The 20,259-nt window shown below is 41.6% G+C and overlaps 2 protein-coding genes across 5 annotated transcripts in view; one reads left to right on the top strand and one right to left on the bottom strand.

Annotated features, from left to right (window-relative positions):
* The window catches only part of MRPS27 (mitochondrial ribosomal protein S27), a 46,494-nt gene extending 40,470 nt beyond the window's left edge, over positions 1-6,024 (top strand). For both annotated transcript variants that reach the window (XM_056323675.1, XM_056323676.1), the window contains 2 exons: positions 1,421-1,576; positions 5,644-6,024. In XM_056323675.1, coding sequence (XP_056179650.1) covers positions 1,421-1,576; positions 5,644-5,883 — 396 coding nt within the window. In that variant the 3' untranslated portion in view covers positions 5,884-6,024. The remainder of the gene's footprint in view (positions 1-1,420; positions 1,577-5,643) is intronic.
* A 7,735-nt stretch (positions 6,025-13,759) lies between these two features.
* MAP1B (microtubule associated protein 1B) overlaps positions 13,760-20,259 on the bottom strand; it is a 74,768-nt gene continuing 68,268 nt past the window's right edge. For all 3 annotated transcript variants that reach the window (XM_056325410.1, XM_056325411.1, XM_056325412.1), the window contains 2 exons: positions 19,252-19,490; positions 13,760-18,524 (listed from right to left, as the gene is read on the bottom strand). In XM_056325410.1, coding sequence (XP_056181385.1) covers positions 18,369-18,524; positions 19,252-19,490 — 395 coding nt within the window. In that variant the 3' untranslated portion in view covers positions 13,760-18,368. The remainder of the gene's footprint in view (positions 18,525-19,251; positions 19,491-20,259) is intronic.

Here is a 20,259-nt window from a genome sequence, read left to right as displayed (position 1 = left end):
TTCCTTATCGAAAAGGGAAGCTTTCAAATTAACTTATTTAACGTGCAGGTTTGGTGTAAACATTTTCAAGAGATTTGGCCAATCGTTTTAAGTCATTTTTCTTTCAGGCTTTAAGCTTCCATTCATTTCTGACTAGGAAGGTGTCTTTTTTTTCTCTCTGCTGCTATTATATGAACAACACAGTAGAAATTCTGTTTAGTATTGTGCTGTATTGTTTAACTGTGAACAAGGAAGACAACTTCTGGTTTTTTTTCACTTGTCTGAGAAAGTCTCTAAATAAACATATGTATTTCCAAGCACATAGTTATTATTTCATTCCTTATTTCATCTTGTTTCTGTACTGCTAGTTTAAAGATTATATTTCAGTGTCAAGAATGTTGTTTCAAATAAGCCTAATTTTTATTCCTTTAGCATTATATACTTATGCTAGGAAAGTGAAATCCTAAGTATCAAGATCCCTTTTTCTTGGAGAAAGTATTATAGATTTAAAGGTTGTACAGATACAAACAGATACAGAGTTATTTCATCCTACTGATAAACATGCAGAATTAGGATTCATGGAAGGATAACAGCTCTTTGCATTTGCATTTAAAATGCAGGCAACCTGCATCCAGTAATTCCAGTTATTGAGATTATGTTATTCCCAAAACAGCAGCATCATCGATATAGCATTTCAATTTTCTTTATCAATAATACATACAGAAATAATTTACCAAGTCCCTTAGTGAAACTAATGCATCTTTTGATAGAACTGTAATTAGATGAGAGGATTGTTCTCTTACTACCTTGAAAGACAGAAGCATGAAGAGAGCAGTGGTGTCACATTAAAAATACATGTATACCAATGTATCATTATGCCTACATTTCCATTTTTCCTGTTAAATTACGGAACTAATGATAGGAATGGATGTTTTTGTTGCTGAACAGGTTATTTCCCAGGTTCTTTGAACTTGTCTTGACATGATCTGTGGCATTGTTGTCATCTGTGTCATCATCATTATCTGTGACTGTATGTCATGCTAATGCTGTTACCAATGTGACTACCATTTAGCATTAGTATTTATGGCCAGATACCAGACCAAGAGGACACATTAGCCTAATGCCTGATGTATCTGCAAATATGAGTCAGCATCTGAGTCACGGAGAGTTTTACTGTTGAGAGGTGGTGGTGGAGTTGTTCTCTTGCAGGCATTTGATGTCCAGCCTCAAAGGTCCCCAGTACAGTACAAAATTCTTCCAAGAGTAAGTCCTATTTCATTTTAGAATTTGGTTTTCTTTTTATCATACACAGAAGTCATCTCAAAATACATGGTAACTCATGAAATTGTTTGTAAACACGACAGTTTGTAACAGTAACAGCTGTTACTCAGATCGTGTGTCCGAATGGTTTATGCCAATAGTGACAAATGTCATTGTTCAGATTGATGCTCTGGAGACCATTTTGCAATCTGTTCTTGAAGCAAAACCTGGTCCAGAATCAGCTGAAGAAGTCAAGGAATTAGAGCAGAAGTCACTGAGTGCAGAATCAGAAGAAACAGAGCAGTCTAAAGCACCCGAGTACTACAGCCGATTCAAGGTAAGAGAGTTTCATTTATCTAAATATTCCAAGATCTGGTAGATCTCCATAATGTGTACTGGAAAATATATATGCTGGCTTATTATGGGTAGTAGACTGATACGGCTTCAGTGTATTAAGAGTCCTACCTGGCCTGTTTGAAACTGGTGTCACCTTACATTTTCACTTCTTCAAACAAGAAGCTGCAGTCTACAAAAGACATAAATGCTCAAGGCCACTTGTCTTTTGTTTGTCTGCTGGGATTTTATCTTCACTTTTCATACATCAAAATGATAAATGCAGTCCTGTTCACAGAAGTGGTATGTCATTAGAGATCCATTATCTGACCTTGTGTGGATTCTTGTTCATTAAAATGAATTATAATAGGCATGAGACCATCATGAATTTATTGTCCATTTGTGTATGTTATGTTTAAGTAGGAACGTTGTATCCTATACTTTCAGTCTGGGGAATTAAGTAAAGGCTGTATCACCTGCCTTTTTATCTTAAGGTCATTATGCTGATGGTAACAATGTGAAACACAGAAACAGTTGTTCATTAGGGCATAGCTATATAATGAGTGCATTTTATTTGATCATCTCACAGCTATATAATAAGCTTATTTTATTTTATCATCTGTGGTAAAAATCAAATATCCCATGTTGAAACTGATCTGGCTTATAGTTCCAGTAGTAGTACACTTTCCATAGCCCATCAGTTTCCCTTGTTGCTGTCACAACCTTGGACAGTTGTTCTGGATACAGACCATTGTTCTTCCAAAGAAACTTCAGAAGTTAAAAGACTAGTAATCTATGGTTTCACCTCACATACACACGCTTTTCCTTTCTTTCATTTTTATTTACATGAATTGTTTGCCATTACTCTTTAGATATTAAACTTGCTTTGTAGGCACTTAGAACTGTTTAATTAAAGTGTTTGGGAATTGGTGGGTGCTCAGCATGTGGTAATTAATGCTTGAATGAATTACAGTGAATTAGGTAAACATAAGTGCCCTTTGAAGGAGGGAGTGAGACATTTTTATGAGTCTGTCATTGTCTATGCATTGTCTAGTCTTGAAGAAAATAATGCAGAGTGCTCAAAACAAGGCCTAAATGTCAAATTGGGGACAGACTAGTGCCAAGAGGGTCGTTTTCTTCTCACCTCAACCTTTCCACAAGTTCTGTAATTATCTCCAGTTCAGGCATTCCTTGGTGTGCAGGGACTTTGAGCCAACAAATTATAGTCCCAATGCTTAGCTCTAAGCTCTCACCAGAACAGTCTGAATATAAGAAGAGATAGCACTCATGTGAGGTGCCTCATGCCATGTGAAGTCTGGGCATCCAGCAGTAATGCGTATGTAAATAAGCCACGATTTCTGGTTGTCTGCATGAGAAAAGTAGCTCTCAATTCAAAATACTATTTCAGCTATGCCAGAAGGAGTTATCAGACCCCTCTCAAATCCCTTAGGCCAGCACCAGCCAGTCTTCCCAGTTGAACCCCTGGACACCTATGGGTGTAGTTCACAGGGCAGAGAAGTTCACCAGAAATCTATACAAGTCTGAGGGAAGGTGGCAGCTCTGGAGCACTCTGGTGATGTTGACATTCACAACTGCTGTCCCAAGCACAGATCATGTGCCCCTCATGTGCTGTAACCCCAACACAAGATTTGTACTTCTGCTGATGGAAACACTTTGGTTGCACTTATGTCCAGCCCTTTATTAGCCAACATGTCCCAGTCTCTCTCACAGAGCTCAAAACCAGTTGCTTCTGTCTCCTGTTTCCCAATTCTTTCAAAAGTCATACACCTGGGTATGTGAGGGAAAGCATGTGGATTTGCTGTAGGCATACAGTTCCTGTCCGGAACTGTAGCCTGTTGTGCATGGCTTTTATACACATACTTGGACTCCATGTCTTATACCAGCCTTCAGAACAGCAGTTGGAGGAAGTCCCTGAAAAAGCCATGGTGGCCTAACAGATGCCATGTGCGAGAGGCAGCATGTCCTTCACTTCTGCTAAACAGGACTTGAGGGCATTTGGCTCCAGATAAAGCCTTTAGAGCTGTAATCTAGGCCCTCTGTTTTACATTGTCATTCAAGTTGTAATTACCTGTTTTCAGATTCCTTACTCTGAGGCTTACAACTCAGTACAGTGTTCCTCAGGCAATTCCTTCCATCACTTAAATGCTGGGAACACCTTCCCTAAAAGCAGTGCTCCTTTAACTGTCTGCATGCAGAGCCCTGGAGATTGCTTATAAAAATCAATCGTTTAGCCACTTAAGAATGTGCCCTTTTGGTACCTGCAGGACATAAATCCTGCTGCTTTCCTAAATTAATTTCACTAATGTATCAACCAAGGAAGAATCCAGGAGTTCAGTGGTACTAGTAATGGCTTAGAAGTCCTGCTAGTTTCCAGTTTGTTCCCTTTCTGTGGTTCAGTGCGTAAACCTTTTCAGCACATCCTTGGTGGTAGTTAGTAGGGAGAGTCTGAAGGATCTAAACCAGTTCTGTTTAAACTGAATATCTAATCTGTAAACATGAGTATAGTTGTCAGGTTACTTCCCCAGATGCAAGCTGTACGGTCTCTTCATATTTCTCACTGATGCATTGTATACTTTCTGACATCTTAAACAAAATAGAGACTAATACACCTACATATTGCCGAGTTTGGTTTTAGCCTGTTAGCTTCAAAGCCATTGCTTTTGTTTTCATTCTTTATCATAAAATCAAAAAACAGAGCCAACTACCCAAGCCCTTCAGACCTGCATGCCTAGCTTAAAGAGTCTTTTAATCTGCTGTCTGTCCAGCACAAACCTTCAAGGGTCTGGCAAAACACAACAAAGCCTGCAGTTGTGTTGCCTAAGACACAAGTGGAGAGGCCTCAGAAGGGGACATCATAGTTTCCTGCTTAAGAACAAAGCGGAGCCTCAGGACAGCAGCTGAAGAGCAGTGCTTTGCAGAATATTGCCAACATGGACTAGGGTAAGAGGGTCAGCAGCACAGCACATAACCTTCCGCTGATAACTGGAAGTCTGGATATCTGCATGGCTCCAGAGTTTTTGTTTGGAGGTGAATGATCCCCACATCTTCTTTCTATCATCCTGCAGTCCAAAACGATAGGCTTTGTTCAAAGGGTCCAGTAAAGGAGCATGTACTTACTTCAGATATTTTGGCAAGTGCTGGGCTAGGTAAACGTTTTATTTAAAAGAACAATCAGGAAAACGCATTGCTATCTAATGGGTGAGCAAGGGGTAAAGAATTTCCCAGTGCCTTGTCATCTTTCTCCCCCAGAAGACTCCTCCTTGGTTGTGTATCTGCACTTTTAAGGCAATTAATCAGACTGTCAGTGAGCCATCAGGCTAAAGGTTCCAGAAAGCCAGAAACAGTGTCACTGGATGATTCATCTTCTTAAGTGAATTAACATTTTTATGCTGCGTGAAATCTAGATAAGTAAAGCATGAGAAAGAAACACTGTACAGTTTCTTAGTGAAGCTCTGCTCTTAGTTTCAGTAGAATGTCCCTGAAAAAACATCCCTTGCTTTAGCAGTATTGTATAGTCTGTGTAAGCATAGTCAAGCCTCAGGTCACAGTAACTGCTGGGAAGGAAAATCATGGGAATTACTTGGTATGCCTTAGCAAGAGAGCATTTAAAGTGATGCACATCTGTTGAGACAGGTGCTGATACAGGCAGCATGAAGCAAATAATTCAGTCAGTTTTGAGGTGAGACACAAACCCGAGGTGTCCAGATTATATTTATTGTAGTTGACTGGTCAGTTCATCTTCATTAATAACAGATAATTGAACTTGGAAAAATACATAGACTTTCAATGGTTAATGAAAATTAAACTTCATTGGTTTAGTTTTGCAGCTCAAAGAAATTGTTGTTGATGTTAGCATTCCAAAAAATAGTACCAGCTACCAAAGTTGAAACACTTTGCTGGGGTGAAATAGTTGCCTGGCCTGCTTAGCTCAGCTAATAGATTGAAACAGTGATGTGTTGGTTGTTAACAGGGAATTATTTTGTGGCTGATTATTTTGTGACCGACTGGTTCTCTCCTTCTCACTCTCTGCCAAATCCCTTTTTATGACAGGAGCTGTACTCTAAGCTGCATTCACTTGGCAAGGTTGAATCTGAAAGCCTGTTAACCCTGACCACCCAGCTTGTCAACGAAAAACTGCCAGCATGTGAAGTGGAAGACATTGCAAAATATGAGCAGAAGCTAAAGGAATGGGAGCAAGAACAAGCACTTCTCATTGAGAGAGAGAGAGAGTTCAGAGAAAAGGCAAAGCAGGAAATGGAAGCTAGGAAGCTAGCTAAAGCATCTGCTTAGTCCTGGAGCTCAGAGACTACTGCAGTGGGATGCATTCCTCTGTCACTGAAGTGCTTACCATTGTTAATATTTCACTTCAATCCTGCTGCAAGTATGAATGTGACTGCTGTATGCAAATTAAACTTTTCCCATTTTCCTGTTTCCTGAAGTAAAGCACGTGTGATTTATAGAAATCCTCATCCTGTATGTGAGCCATTTTCCTCCTACCATCAGCCAGGCAGGGGGTGGGATGGAGACAACACAAAGAAACAAAGGCCTGAGAAGTAGCTTGCCTGTGATGAAAGGTGTAGAGGGTGGAAGGAACAAAAGAAGAGGGAAGCATTTCAAACATAAGCTGTTTCAGTAGGGGTTTCTCACAGGAAAGAATGCCTTAGCTACTGTGAACTTCAGACACTAAGAGGATTAACATATATTGATTGCTGGGGTTTTTTTTTCCCCAACCCATTTTGGAAAATTTGGACTACTACTATACATAGAAGCCTGACTATACTATACTTGGAAGCCTGCTATACTTGGAAGCCTAACTTCTGACTGTTTCTAAAACTGCTTCTAAGAAGTTTTAGCCCAGTGAGTTAGCACTTGCACAGGCATTCAGATGTGCCTTCCCTGTAAGGAAGGTAGAAATTTCTGACTTTACTAATGCTGTTCTGCTCCATTTTTAAGATCAGTAGAGAGACACTCACAGTCACCTCGGCACACACTGAGAAGCTTCATACTGCAGTGCAGTTTCCTTTTTTAGTCTCGGTGCCGTTTCATCGGGGTGGTTGACCTAAATCCCTTCCTGTCTCAGCTGTGTACCTGGTCCCATGCCCCATTCTTCAGATTGGTAAAACAACGTAGCTATTCATGCAGCACAAGGAAACGGCAAGGGAGGAAAGGATCATGGTGCATTGGTTGTGGGATGCATCAGCATCCGTTCCTGCTTATGTTCCCTGTCACCACTCTCATCAGCTGCAGCCAGTGACTATGGAGTTCATGGTAGGGCAGGTTCCTTGAAAACAGGGAGACAGTAGCAACAGCCCTGCTGTATTGCAGCTTATGGCAACAACAGTGTTGTCTCACTGAGCTTCGCCACAGGGTCTGATAAGCATTTCCAGTTTTATCATGTACCTGTCTAGTCTTACAGATAGACTGATAAAACTCAGATCACAAACTCACTGTAAATCCAGTGAGAACATGTTGCAGATCTGTGAACTTGTTATAAATGTAGGAAAGCATCTTATCCACATACACTAAATTCTTTTAATCCCAGCAAATGCACTCAAGAGTCTGATGGCTCTTCCACATCCAAGCACTTGGCAGTAGGGTCTTTTCCTGCATCTTGCCAGCAAGTCCCACAGTTTCTGCCATACTGCAGTAAGAGAATGCTGTTTCCAGGTAAGCGGATGATTTTGTTCCTTGGCCTAACTAAAAGAGCAGTGGACTTTCCTGGGCAACTTTTCCCAAGATTCCTGAAGTTTCTTCTTTTTCGTGGTCTTAATGCTTTCTCATTACTAGGAGAAGTTAGGGAGTCTTAAGGGGGGGTAGTAGGTCAAATACACTCCTAAGAACAATTTCCTTAAAGCTGGTGGCTTTAAAGAGGTCATCACTCCTAGTCCAGCCACAGGAGAATGAAGTGTCCCTTCCCTCACAACATATTTCAGTTCTTCAGTATCAGAACATGGGTTGTGCCTCCAAGGGTTTACAGTCACTCCTGCGTGCTGATTCCTTTCTCAGCTTCCCTCTACAGATGCCAACTCTCCATCCTGGGATCTTCTGTGCACCACCACAGTTTTAAGCCCCTCCTTGCTGACACGTGGCCTCTAACCACTGCAGCTCCTGATCCTGTTGCTTATGAAGCACATTTGGCTAGGCCACAATGGGCACTGCTAAATTTCTCCTTGTTTCTTGTTGGCATCTGTGTCTTGGCAGCACAAGGACCCTGTTTGTGGCCCCACCTCCACCCTCCCTCACCCTGCTATGCTGGGCTGCTAGTGCTAGTTGAGCTCCAGCAAGCTGCCAGCTGTCGTGCCCCCTGCTCTTTCACAGAGCACACTTCACTTCCCCCACAACTAATCCCCCTTTCCATTTATTTAGACCTGATAATTACAGCAACAGGAGGAAAAACAAAATCCTCCTGGAAGCTCTGAGCAGCCTGTTAATGAGTGTTATAGGTTGCCTCATTGCTTTATTCCAGGCACTGTGGGTTTGAATGCTCTGAGCCCTGTCCAAAGCCTAAATTTAAAACAGCGTAGATACAGCCTTTCACCGCCTTTGCTGCTTGCAGGCAGCAAAGCACATTCCTGGGACCAGATGAAGGACACCAAACACAAGACTTGCAGCAGAGGGCCCATACCATTTGTGGCTTAAGGAGCCAGAAGTTTTGCCAGGCCCTCGTTGATCTGTCTGCTGGGTATCTCCCTGAGCAGGAAGCCACTTCTGACACTTCCACTAGCTGGACTGGCCGCACACCAGGGCCCTTTTCCCTTCCCATGCCCCAGCCAAGTGTTTTTCTGTGGTTCAGTAGCCTCCATCTTGCTTCTCCCGACCTCAGGTCTTACCACTGTCTCAGTATCAGCCAGCTTCTGCCAAACCAGTGTTTTCTCACCTTGCAAATACATTTCCCACAAGCCTACCTGCACACCCTTGAATTCTCCAGCAATCTTAATTGCTGCTTCCCCTTTGACCTCACCCTTGATCCTCTTCAAGTTCCTCCCATATATCATCTCATTTATTTGTTCCCCTTCCTCAAGGAGGCTGGACATGTCTCCCTGCCCTACACGCCCATCTGAAACAGCAATGTGCCCCCAGCTCTGCAGACAGCAAGCAGCTCGGGGTACTAAGCAGTCAGCACCCTGAGCTTTGAGGACCTTGGACACTGCTCAGCCTCCAGAGGTTGGAAACATGACTTAGCGGCTGAAGCTTGAGGGAGGGGAGGGGGGGGAAGTACTCTGCTCTTTAGCTCTCCTACCTGTTTGCTTTGAGCGAGGTCAGCAGTGAAGCGAATTGTGAGCCAGGGTAATTCACAGACCAGGGTGGTTTCAGGCATGGGTTTGGCTTCCTAAGGGAGATGTGGACAGTAGCTGTGCACCACAAACGCAGCAGCATGAAAAAGCAACATAATAACAACTAACTCAGCTTAACTTCCCTGTTTTTCTGTTTCCCACTCCAGGGAAAGTAAGATGGACCTGTTTGCCCTATTACATAAATCATGTTGCACACACAACCTGTTTTTCAGCTGCTTGCTGGATTACTTTGAAAAAGAAGTTTGAGAAGAAGTTTGAGGGACACTTGTAGCAACACCTAGGAGTGAAACTGAGCCCCAGGTAGTCAAAAGCCCTTCTGTATGGATGCCGGTGGCTTTGTGTGCACTCCTTGATAGCCATCCATCACCTGCTGTGATGCAGCTGGCCGCATTTATAAGTGGGCGGGGGGAGGGGGGAAGCAAAGTCATACAGCAGCTTTTACTCTGTAGCTTGAATATCAGCTCTGATGCTAAGGGAAGAATGTGGATGTGTGTATATATGCATATAAAATAACCAACTTTTGTGATCTACAAATACAAAAAGCTTCCGAGCTTGTCCAGCCCTGTGTCCTGGTACTGGCTCGATGCAAGCTCACAACCCAGTGAGCACTTCCTCACGAGGACACTCGAGCTTTTTGAAATGCTGCTCCTTGCTGCATTGTTTCAGACAGCTGCCTAGGCCTTTCTGTATGTGGATGGGACTGACAAAATATTTGCTGGAGAGGACAGACCGAAATCTTCCTTGGTAGCAACACTAACGCCTTTTTTTGGATCACCTCTTCTAGAAATATTGCTTCACATCCCGTTTTCATTTGTGACTACGGCTGTGATTTAGATTAAAGCTATTGCAATGTCTCCCTTGTCCGTATATTTCTTTGTGACAGATTTTGAATAATTTCCCTACTCATCCTGGTGGCTGTATAGCTAAAGGCAGGGTAAGATCTCCCAGTGCTAGAAGCTATACACTTGCATGCACGGTCACTGAGCTGTGCGAGCAAACAAGGTGATGAGCAGCCTGTGATAACCTTCTGTGATAATACCTGCCTGTGATAACGCTTCTGGTACAGCACTGCCAGACTTGCACATGCTAGGCAGTGTTAACAGCTCTGCAGTTCCCCAGGTATGGGAGAGACCCTTTTCTCCTCAACACTAGCCAAAAGAAACAGAAACCAGCAGACATGCAAAGCCTGTTTGGTGTGTTGGCATGAATTCAGCTGCTCTTAGGAGAAAAAAACAGCACTTTAGAGTCTTTTAACTGAAAGCTCTTAATTTCAGTTAAAAAAGAAGCTTCCCAATTGAAATCCATGGCAGATACCAAATGTGCTGCTGATTAGGTAAGCAAATAGGCAGTTCTTCCTCCCACACAAGTGTCACTGGCAGAACGCTTCCAGCGAGGCAGTGAAGGCTCTTATCCATTATTCACAAGAAGAAAATTACATGTTTATTCCCCTGCAGCTCAAATAAATGTTGCCTGAAGCCTTGCACAGGTGGGCCCTATTTATGGTAACACCTGACCTTGCCAAGGTAAGGTTACGGGATGCTCTCAGACATGGTCAGATGCTGTGTCCAACACACAGCACTGGTATTGAGCCCCTTCTCACAGCTTCAAGCACCTGGTCCCTGCTTTAGTGGCCTGTCCAAGCTGCTGGCTGGTCTGTCCCAGGGCACTCTGGTCACCCTAAAACTGTGGGACCAGAAGGATGACCTACCCCAGCTGCAAATGAATGTTGGCTGGTGCAAGGGGCTTTCTGACCTAAGCAGCTGTTGCTGCCACTGAGACAGGCAGAAGACAGCCTGGGGCACAGGTTGGCAAGTGTGCTGTCTTGCCCCACCTCCTCAGGAAGCTGGAGTCATAGTTACAGAAGGGAACTGCACCCTTGACTTTGCAAGATGGCCCACCTAACAGCATCTGATTCTGCAAGCACTGCTGCTGGTTTTGCTGGGAGTGCTTATGTGGAAACTGCAATGGAACCTTGCAAAATTTATTTCTAGTGAGTATTTGAACACATTTGTGGAAAGTAAAGTTAAATTTACATTCCCATAAATTTAGTGATAGGAAATGTTGAGATAAGAACAAAGCTTTTTGATTGTAGAAGAGAAACTGCTGATGACATAAATGACAAACAACTTGAACTTGGGATATTGACTCTTTCAAAATAAAACTGGAGAATGAAGTGTAGGTCAAGAATTAGTGACAAAACTATTCAAGAGTAACTGGAGATACTAAATGTGATAGAAAATGGGGCCATCTACTCTGGGTCAATCTCCCCATGGAAATATATATATATATATATCTCTTATAGTAATCACAGAGTTGTCACCAAACTCAGCTAGCAGTTGCATAGTACTAACGCTGTTGCTGCTCTTAACCTTTTCTGATAAACTGAAGTCCACTCAACCCGTTCTAAATTGCAGATGCCCCAGGCACAGAAATAGCATTAGAGCCCCATTGACAAGCACATTAGATTACCAGGAAAAAATTCAGCCTTCAATATATCTTGTATATTGCAAATCCTGACAGTTCCTTCCTTAAATGAATTGGGAAAGAAACGTTCAGGCCTGTTCTGGTCCTTACACATGGTAACTGCTGCTATAATTACATCTTTGGATACCATAAACTGTTCCTGGAAACACTGACTTGCACTCCAGGGGGTTCATATGAAGTATTTAAGTGACTCTGTGGGTCAGTTTACCTTTAACTCTTTAAGCTAAGACAGTAACACAGCTGGGCTGAGGTAACATAAAGTTTGTAAAAGCTCAGTCAGAATTAATTTCTGGACTGTAAGACATGTACAGGGTAAAACCTCAGTGTATCTAGATATGATATGTATATTTAGCTTTGTTTGTATTAGGACATAATTTCCATCCATTTCACTTATCTCCTTTTGTATAATTCACAAGCACAGGTGATGGCCCAAGCTGCAATATGATGGGTAAGTCACGGCATGTAATTATTTTGGCAGTGAAGCTAGCAGCAGATGCACAGTCAGCCTCCACCACTGCCTCGCCAGCTATTCACACTGGGGCCAGCAGTGCTGGAGTTGTTGAACTGCAGAGAAGCAGCGACATTGAGTGGTAAGGATCTGTGAGAACCCGCGTACAGAGCTTGTGCAGACTGCAGTGCCTGCTGATTTAGTTCTTTAGTTCTCCTCAGTATTTCATTTCTGGTGGAAATGATGCCGAGCATGCAGTTGAAAACCAGCAAACACCTTGGTAAACAGAGGGCACTCAGCATCTGGTGGTTTTGGGCTGAATCTGAAGAAAGCACACAGAACACAACAGAGGACAATGTCCTGGGGGCTTCATGGTAGTGTAGACTGGTCATATCTTGGGAGATGAAAGTAGGGACCACAAGTAGCCAAAAAACGTTAGCTCAGTGAAGGACATGGGCAGTGCTCATGTAGCAGAAGTACTGCATGTCCAGAGACACCCTCTAGGAAGCCAAGGAGCTTTGCTGCAGTGCTTGGGAATGAGTCAGCTGTATGAGAGGCTACCATAGGTATTACTCAAGGGACCTCTGGACACATCTTTTCACCCCATCCTAGGAACCACAGAAAGCTACAATTTCCTCCCAACCACAGGACACTGGAAATCAGTATCAAACAGTCTCCGGGTCTAGGACACCACAAGAAAGATCCCTTGTAGATAGACCAAAAAGGTCTGAGGGACTATCGTTTTCTCATGCCATCTGAAGTACTTCACAAGCCGATTGAATTTGTTCATTAACAACACTAGTGTAAATAAAATTTCTCCTCCTCAGCAGCTGTGTTGAAGAAAGGAGCTTCCATTTGGCATCTGGGAGCAGCAAGCCAAACACTACAGACCAGGCTGCCCTGCCCCTACCCACAGGCAGCGTGGGTGGTCCCACCAGTGCAAATCCAGAACTTCACCTTGCGACTGCAGGTGAATGATTCGGGTTGAAGCCTGACCTGGGCAATCATTGTAATATATTTTAAGTGGCATCAGGCTACTCTACCACAACAGCTCAAAAACCCTTGACATACACATATGCAGGATTATAATAACATTTGCAGCAGCTAACTCTCCTCATCTGGTCTTCATTTGCCTCTATTTTGCCACGCTTAGCCCAATTCAAGCCAAGCATGGTATTTCTTATTGTCATTAGAAATTACAAATGAAAACTTAGATGTTGGAGATGGGTAATGGCCCACAAAAAAAGACAGCATGCTGCCTGAGAGTGAAGGAAATCCTGCAGGTCCACTGCTTCTGGGAACGAGCACCCCTCGCTCCCTGCTGTCCCAGCCTCTACCTGCTTTCATGTCTTTACCGTCTCCCGATAAAAACTAAAGCTAAAAAACATCAGTATTGGCTGCTGCACCTCACCACAGCAGGCGTCACAGTGGCAAGCAAAACTACACAGCCAGAAAGCCTGATCTTACAACATCCCTTTAACGGCACTGGGATTACTGGGCGGCGGCAGTCAGGAAGGGTCCATGTCCACTGGAGACAAGCTGTGCACTCTTGTAAAACTGCAACAGCTTTGGAAATGACCTCTTTTCCAAGCCAGGGTGGGCTCAGTTTGATGTTACTTCATTGGGTATCATCTCTGACACAGCCCGTTGAACATGTACTTGCTGAAAAGGAGGTGTTTTCTCATGGGGCTGAGGGATACAGAAATGAGAACAACAAAAAGAAGCCACGTCATGGTACATCATGGTAATGTTTTACGCCACAGGGTATAAAAGTAATCTTTCGCATTTACTTTCCAGTTTCTAAGCAGAGATTGATTCTTGTCTAGCATTAAATAGTCATTGTTTTTTTGAGAAAAAAACCATGTAGTAGCTAACTATGACTGAAGGGAAAACTTAAAAATACATACATACACAAAGACAAGAAACATATCAACACCACTTTACCACTTTTGTATTTTATTGTGGAACTGAGTTTGTTTCCTTTACATCAAATATCCTCAATGGAAGAGGGGATATTGCACACAAATATCATAAAAGCACTACATATTACTTTCACTGGAAACTAATTTTCTACATTAGATATGACTGGATAGAATAGAAGTGATGCAGGATTATAAGACATAATACCATACACAGCTGCAGACTGACACAAACACCATTCAGAACAAGAGAGAGGAGGTGTGTGAGGTGCTTCTCAGCCAGCAACAAGACTTTCTTTCCATAGGTTGGAAGATAATGGCTGCATGCAAATGCGTGAAAGCATATTTCAGATTTCCTTTTTTACAGTCGTGATCACAGCCCAGTCTTGAAGAGGTAGCTCCTGCCATCTGAGGAGCTCCTTGCTAGTCTAGTGTGGAGAAGCTGCTTTTGAAATTTTTTTTCTATATTTTTATGTCATTTTTTTATTTAGTTACTTAATTTTTTTAGATTTTTTGTAGAGTCACAACAAACAGACTTTTTTTCTTTTAAATACCAAACATTTTTAAATCAGGTGAATAATATAATTGCATCCTAAGAAATGCTTACCCCTAGTTGCTTCTAGTGTTTTGTTCAATTAGTAAGTGAAAAGATGAAAGCTTACAGTTTCTTTCAAGTGTAAACATTTTTCCTTTTCTAGTAAATCCAGTCCAACAAAATTACTATTTCTCTCAAAACATCATTACTGAGCAAGAACCTCTGGCAACATGAACAAAGAGAAGCATATGATAGAAATGTCCCAAATGCACAGTAAGTGCTCTTTGGAGCTGACTTGCTAGTGGTGGGAGGGATTGAAAATTCAATTAGCAAATTGATTAAATCTTAGTAAATGAGTACCAGAATTCCTAAAATGCATAAGCTATCATAGACAATTAAAAAACCCCAATGTTCATATACACAGTTATCTCCATTCACCACAGTATGTAAAGTAAGTAAAAAAAAAAATCTAAAAAAAAAAATCAGAAGTGATTTCTCTGAAAGATGGGGTGAAAATAGAGGTCAATGAAGTCGGGCCCACCACAGGACTTTGAAAAGGCATGCAAGAGAGGCCCTGCCCGAGTTCAGGAGTGCGGTGGGATCTCCAAAGTTAATTCTTCATTGAATTATATGAAGCAGTATAGTAATATCATAAAGATCATGACTGGGGATGCTGTTATTCATGAATAATACCGTCATGGAAATGGAGTGTCCTTTACACTCAGATATTGAGTCTTTGTAATTAATCAATAACAAACCATGCTCCTAGAAATCTATGCTGATCAACAGCACTCATCATTAATGTACACGGTACATTTTGATGACTGTTACACTAAACTAATTGTGTAGTACTGGGACTAGCACAGTTAGATTAGTTCCACAGGCAGGAAAGACATTAAGGGCAAGAGGAGCTAATGGAGGAGTTCATCGCTGCGTTGCACCCGGGCACCGTTGCCATTTGAAAGGGAATGGATGGAACAGGCATTACAATACCTCAGAAATAGCCAGACTGGGGTTTTAATATTCTTGTAGCAGCAAAAAACTGAACGTACATTTTAAGATCAGCTGTAGCTATCTAATTATTAATATTATTTTAGTAATTATAATTATTATTATTATTAAAATTAAAATAAATGCTTGAGCCATCACAGACTTGCTTGGGGACACAAAAGGCTTGATTCCAATTTCATGTACAATAGGATCAAATGACTGTAACTTCCCTGACTGTAGTAAAATTCCTCTGATTCACAGGAGGAAGAGGTGTAAGTGAGATTAGTCTCAGGACCAACGCACAACAGATTTTCTACCGAAGCACAGATACAAACCATTTCAGATATTGTCAGAAAATCTGTACCCCTCCACTCCAAAAAGTTTGAAATCTGACCAATATAAGAAAGTAGACAAAGCGGAAGAATTGTAAAAATAGTACAACTATTCTGCCAGACATTTTGCCTGTAACTTTGTAGACCATGTATTACAAAAGCAATTTTAAGTAAATGATTATAAGCCCAGAAAACATGCTTGTTTTCACAATACATTTCCACATGCCTTTTATGCCATAGTCATTCTGAGTTATTCTTACCAACTTAAAAGGCATAGCAATAAATAAAACAGCATTGCTAGAAACACCTAAAAAGAGGAGACATTAAAAATAAATCAAAACTCACAACAACTGACAATCATTCACAGCATTAAATGGGCCTCAGGAGCCCACATTTAAAGGACCCTAAGGCAGTATTAAAAAAAACCTCATAAAAATTAGGAGTGCAACATATACCTATTAAACAAAAATATCCTAACAATGTAAAACTGAAATAAATTATAAGTAAAGAAAGTAAAATGAGGTCACTGAGTCATTGTGAAACTTCACACCAGCCATAGTGGTGAATCATACAGACCAGCACATATCCCCATTCTGGAGGCCTTTACGCCTTCTTTAAATACAGATTTGCAAACCTTCTACAGTATCACAAGATGTTTTTAATAGGGGTAAAACTTCTAAGGCTAAAAAACCCAAACCAACTTAAATCACAGAACAGTGATGCTGTTCCTCTGCAAGCAGTCTAAAGAAAGAAACTGAGGGGGAGAGGAAGTAGGAAAGGAAAGGAAGAGCAAAAGAAGAGTCAAGGAAAGGAAAAGGGAAGGAAAAGAAAAAGACAAAGAAACAAGAGGGGAAAGGGAAAGGGAAAGCGAAAGGGAAAGCGAAAGGGAAAGGGAAAGGGAAAGGGAAAGGGAAAGGGAAAGGGAAAGGGAAAGGGAAAGGGAAAGGGAAGGAAAGGAAAGGGAAAGGGAAAGGGAAAGGGAAAGGGAAAGGGAAAGGGAAAGGGAAAGGGAAAGGGAGAGAGAAAGGGAGAGAGAAAGGGAGAGGGAAAGGGAGAGAGAAAGGGAAAGAGAAAGAAAGGGAAAGGGAAAGGGAAAGGGAAAGGAAAAGGAAGGGACTTATTTTAGCTTATTGCTTATTCTATGTTTTTTCAGGATCTTCTCAGGGTTGAGAACGTAGGTTACACTCTTGTAAGTATCAGGCTATCAACTTTTCAAATCCCATTTCCTGTCATCATCAATAGATTAATTTTAGTACCAGGGTTCCCTTTCACCCTCCCACCCCCCCCCCCCCGCCCAAGGTATTGGCAGTTGACTATTTTCAATAAATTTTACCACAATATCCATTCTCACTAGAATCTTAAACAACATTATTCATTTATCTTACAAAACTACTAAAAAAATTGCCTTCACCTGAAAATTTTTGTTCGCATTTTCCTGTAAATGAAAACATTTGTTAAAAATTTGTCTATTAAAAGTTCACGCAGCACTAAAAAAAAGGTTTCTGTACATTTGTTCCCATATTTGTTCTTAAATTAAACAAATAAAACAAGGTAAGACAAACGAAGGCTGAATACTGTACAGGCTCACAGGTGACCTTTTTCATCATTCTGAACGTTTCGCTAAGTTTTGTAACTCTGATACTGGACACCACATCAATCTTGTTTCCACAGTACAAAATAAGCTTTCAGAAAAATGCTCATCTTGCCTAGTTGAGTTATCCAAGTACATCAATGAAGAGTTCACATAACTAACATACATAATTCATAGCACCAAGCTGTTTGACCAGTCAGATAGGTTTCTCATACCACACATGCACACTCACACTTCTTTACTGGTGTAACTATGATCCTACACAGATGTTTTATAAATTTGCTGTCTCAACATTAAAAAATAAGTGCATCAAGTTTCTTTGTACATTCAAGTCACTTTCTAAGGCAAATTGTCTACTGTATGTACTCCTGACTGCTTTGGTATTTTGCTTCAGTTAATCGACAGTGGACATGGGTGTTCAAGCATGTGGACTGGTCAGTTCTGGCTGGAGCGAGTGGACTTTCACTGGGAGCATGTCTTAGACCAACAATTCTACATGTTGAAAGAAAGATTTTAGACTTCTGGATGGGGTGCAGACTGTGTGCATATTTGGTCTATGATTGTTATGGTATGTCAGTGTGTGGAGTTCAAATTAAAGTGGAAAACTGCTGATGAGTGTTTAGGTTGTACATCCCTTCCTAGCCACGTTCCGTTTCTTTTTATTTTCCAGCTAACTTAATTCCGTAAAAAAAGAATCCCCCTTGCAATAGCTCAGATTGATACAAATGTAGATCTTTATTTTCATGTAAAAGCATAAGCAGACTGCAGTAAGCGATACATCTATTGCCGTAAGACTAATGCAGATCTAATTATTTATTACTTTCTCCTCCTACCCCTCTCTCTCTTTCTCTCTCTTTGTGTTTCTTTAGAGGGCAAATGCCTCTACCTGGCAGAAGTCAGTTGGGGTTGCTAGTGCATGGTTTCCAAATGTTCAGCGGAGAGGAAACTGGATCTGTATTTTTGCAGTAATTTGAACCCTACTACAGGAATACTGTTATTTCCCTCAGCAATCAGCAAAGACTGAAAAATATTAGTGACTTGCATCACTGTGACACAGTATAGCATTTGGCAGGTATATAGTTCAGCAGTTGAAATACATGGGTTGAATTTTTAGAAAAGGTGTTTTCAAACCAAAGAATTTCTGGAAACAAAGTTTAATCTTGTGGTGTGTGGTCTCGTTCTTACAGTTCAATCTTGCATGCGGGAAAAGATTCGTCTTGCATAACAACAGTGCTGCTGCTTGCCAAAACCATGATGTTGAGATCCTGCTGTTTCTCGTGGGTCTCTTGGTACCATTCCCTCATCACTTCTGAGTCATGGGTTGGGATTAAGGTCACCTGCAACACAAAACAGGAGAAGTCCTGAGGAACGGACAACAGAAAGAGCTAATAAGAAAAATACCTTTGTGAGAAGCCCCAGCCAACAAGTATGTTTCTCTTTTGGAGAGAGTGGGTCTTTATGCAATAAATACTTGAATAAATGGATAGATAAAAGGAAATAAATAAATATGCAGGTAAGGTAAAATGACTGCGAAGAATCAGTGTAATAAAATAAAACCTTGGTTTTGTCAGGTGCTGAGATGCAGCTTTCCAGAGAAGTAGCAGGCTGTAGTTTGCACTGGTAGCTCTTCAGATTATGCCCAGATACTTTGTTTACTTATTGATCATGATGGAAAAGCACATGACGTTTCCAAGCATATGTGATTACCATATAAACCACGAAACATTCACTTTTCTTTCCAACTTACAAACTGCAGTCTTTCCAAACTTGGATCGCGTATGGTATAGTAACGAAGATGAAACAGCTAAATGGCTCTGTAAACCAGCTCTCAGTTTTATTCACCAGGGACAGGTCAGAAGGGCCAGAAATGGGGGAGTGGCTGAATCTGGTGCATTTTTGTGCTTTTCTCAAGTGCCCTCTCACATCACCAATGAAACAAGGTGCCCAGCCTGGGGACCCCATTCCCTGGCAGCTGCTACCCACTCCAGAGGCACTCTGACCTCTCCTAGTTGGCTTCCCAGAGTAGGTTAAATTTGCAGGTAGAGATACTAGTAAAGGGCCTACCTGCATGTTAGTCTCCCACTGTGCCTTGCCCTCCAGCAGGGAGTCCAGAACAGCCCTGCTTGGCTCCTCAGCTGCAGAATCGTTCCCGCTCACCACGTAGTAGGATGACCGCACCCTCTTGAAAAACTCAACGTCAACGTTCTTGCTATTGCTGTGGTTGGGAATGTACACCAGATCCAAATACACCGGGGGTCCTGGAGGCACTGCTGTGGATTTTGCCACCTTAGTATTCCCAGGTCCTTTGGAAATCAAACAACAAAAGACTGTTATCACAGGCTGATTAAAAACATGCATTTATTAATTACTGTTATAACTGCTGAGATGAGGTGTGTCCTATTATGGCGTTACACTCCCACATCTAATGACATGCTTTGTTGTCTAATGACATCTAATTGTTGTGTCTCAATTATGATTGTAATGGGAGGAAAACCCTGAACAACTGTAACTACATAATACAAAAAAACCTCACTACCACATAACAAAAGACTGACTGAACCTTTCCCAGTAATCTACTATTACACAACAATTACTATGCAGGTCTGTGATTACAGAATTGCCATTCAGTAAATGGTAGTATTATTTTCCAGTTTTATTTTAAGAAGTACAGCTTTTTGAAAGTCTTGGGTACACAAATTATAAAACCTGGGGTTCGCACAGGGAGCCATGCAGATTTGAAGCAGTCCTGAGATTTGGGGTATCAGCACATAGCATGACACAGTAGCTCAGACTGTCTTATAGGTGCATCAGGAAGCTACTACACGTAAACACAAAAAGAGTCAAAGAGGAACCTGGGAGGACAGAGAAACCTGTAAAGCAATTGCTTGAGGGAACTGAGAACAAGTGTTTGTTTGCCTGCTGGATCCTTATTTGCGTATGCAAATCAGCCACTTATCACAAAAAGTAGGGGGAAGTGTGTTTTTGCCGCTGTACATAGTGTAGTACTTGTTCTAAGAAGAGCTTCAGTCAAAAGAAAGAAAGTTCAAAGTTTAAACACTCACATGAAATACA

Source organism: Falco biarmicus, chromosome Z (assembly GCF_023638135.1).
Source record: "Falco biarmicus isolate bFalBia1 chromosome Z, bFalBia1.pri, whole genome shotgun sequence".
In the NCBI taxonomy this organism is placed as follows: Eukaryota; Metazoa; Chordata; class Aves; order Falconiformes; family Falconidae; genus Falco; species Falco biarmicus.
The sequence above is the reverse complement of the archived record's forward strand: the minus strand, read 5'-3'. Positions and strand labels throughout refer to the sequence as shown.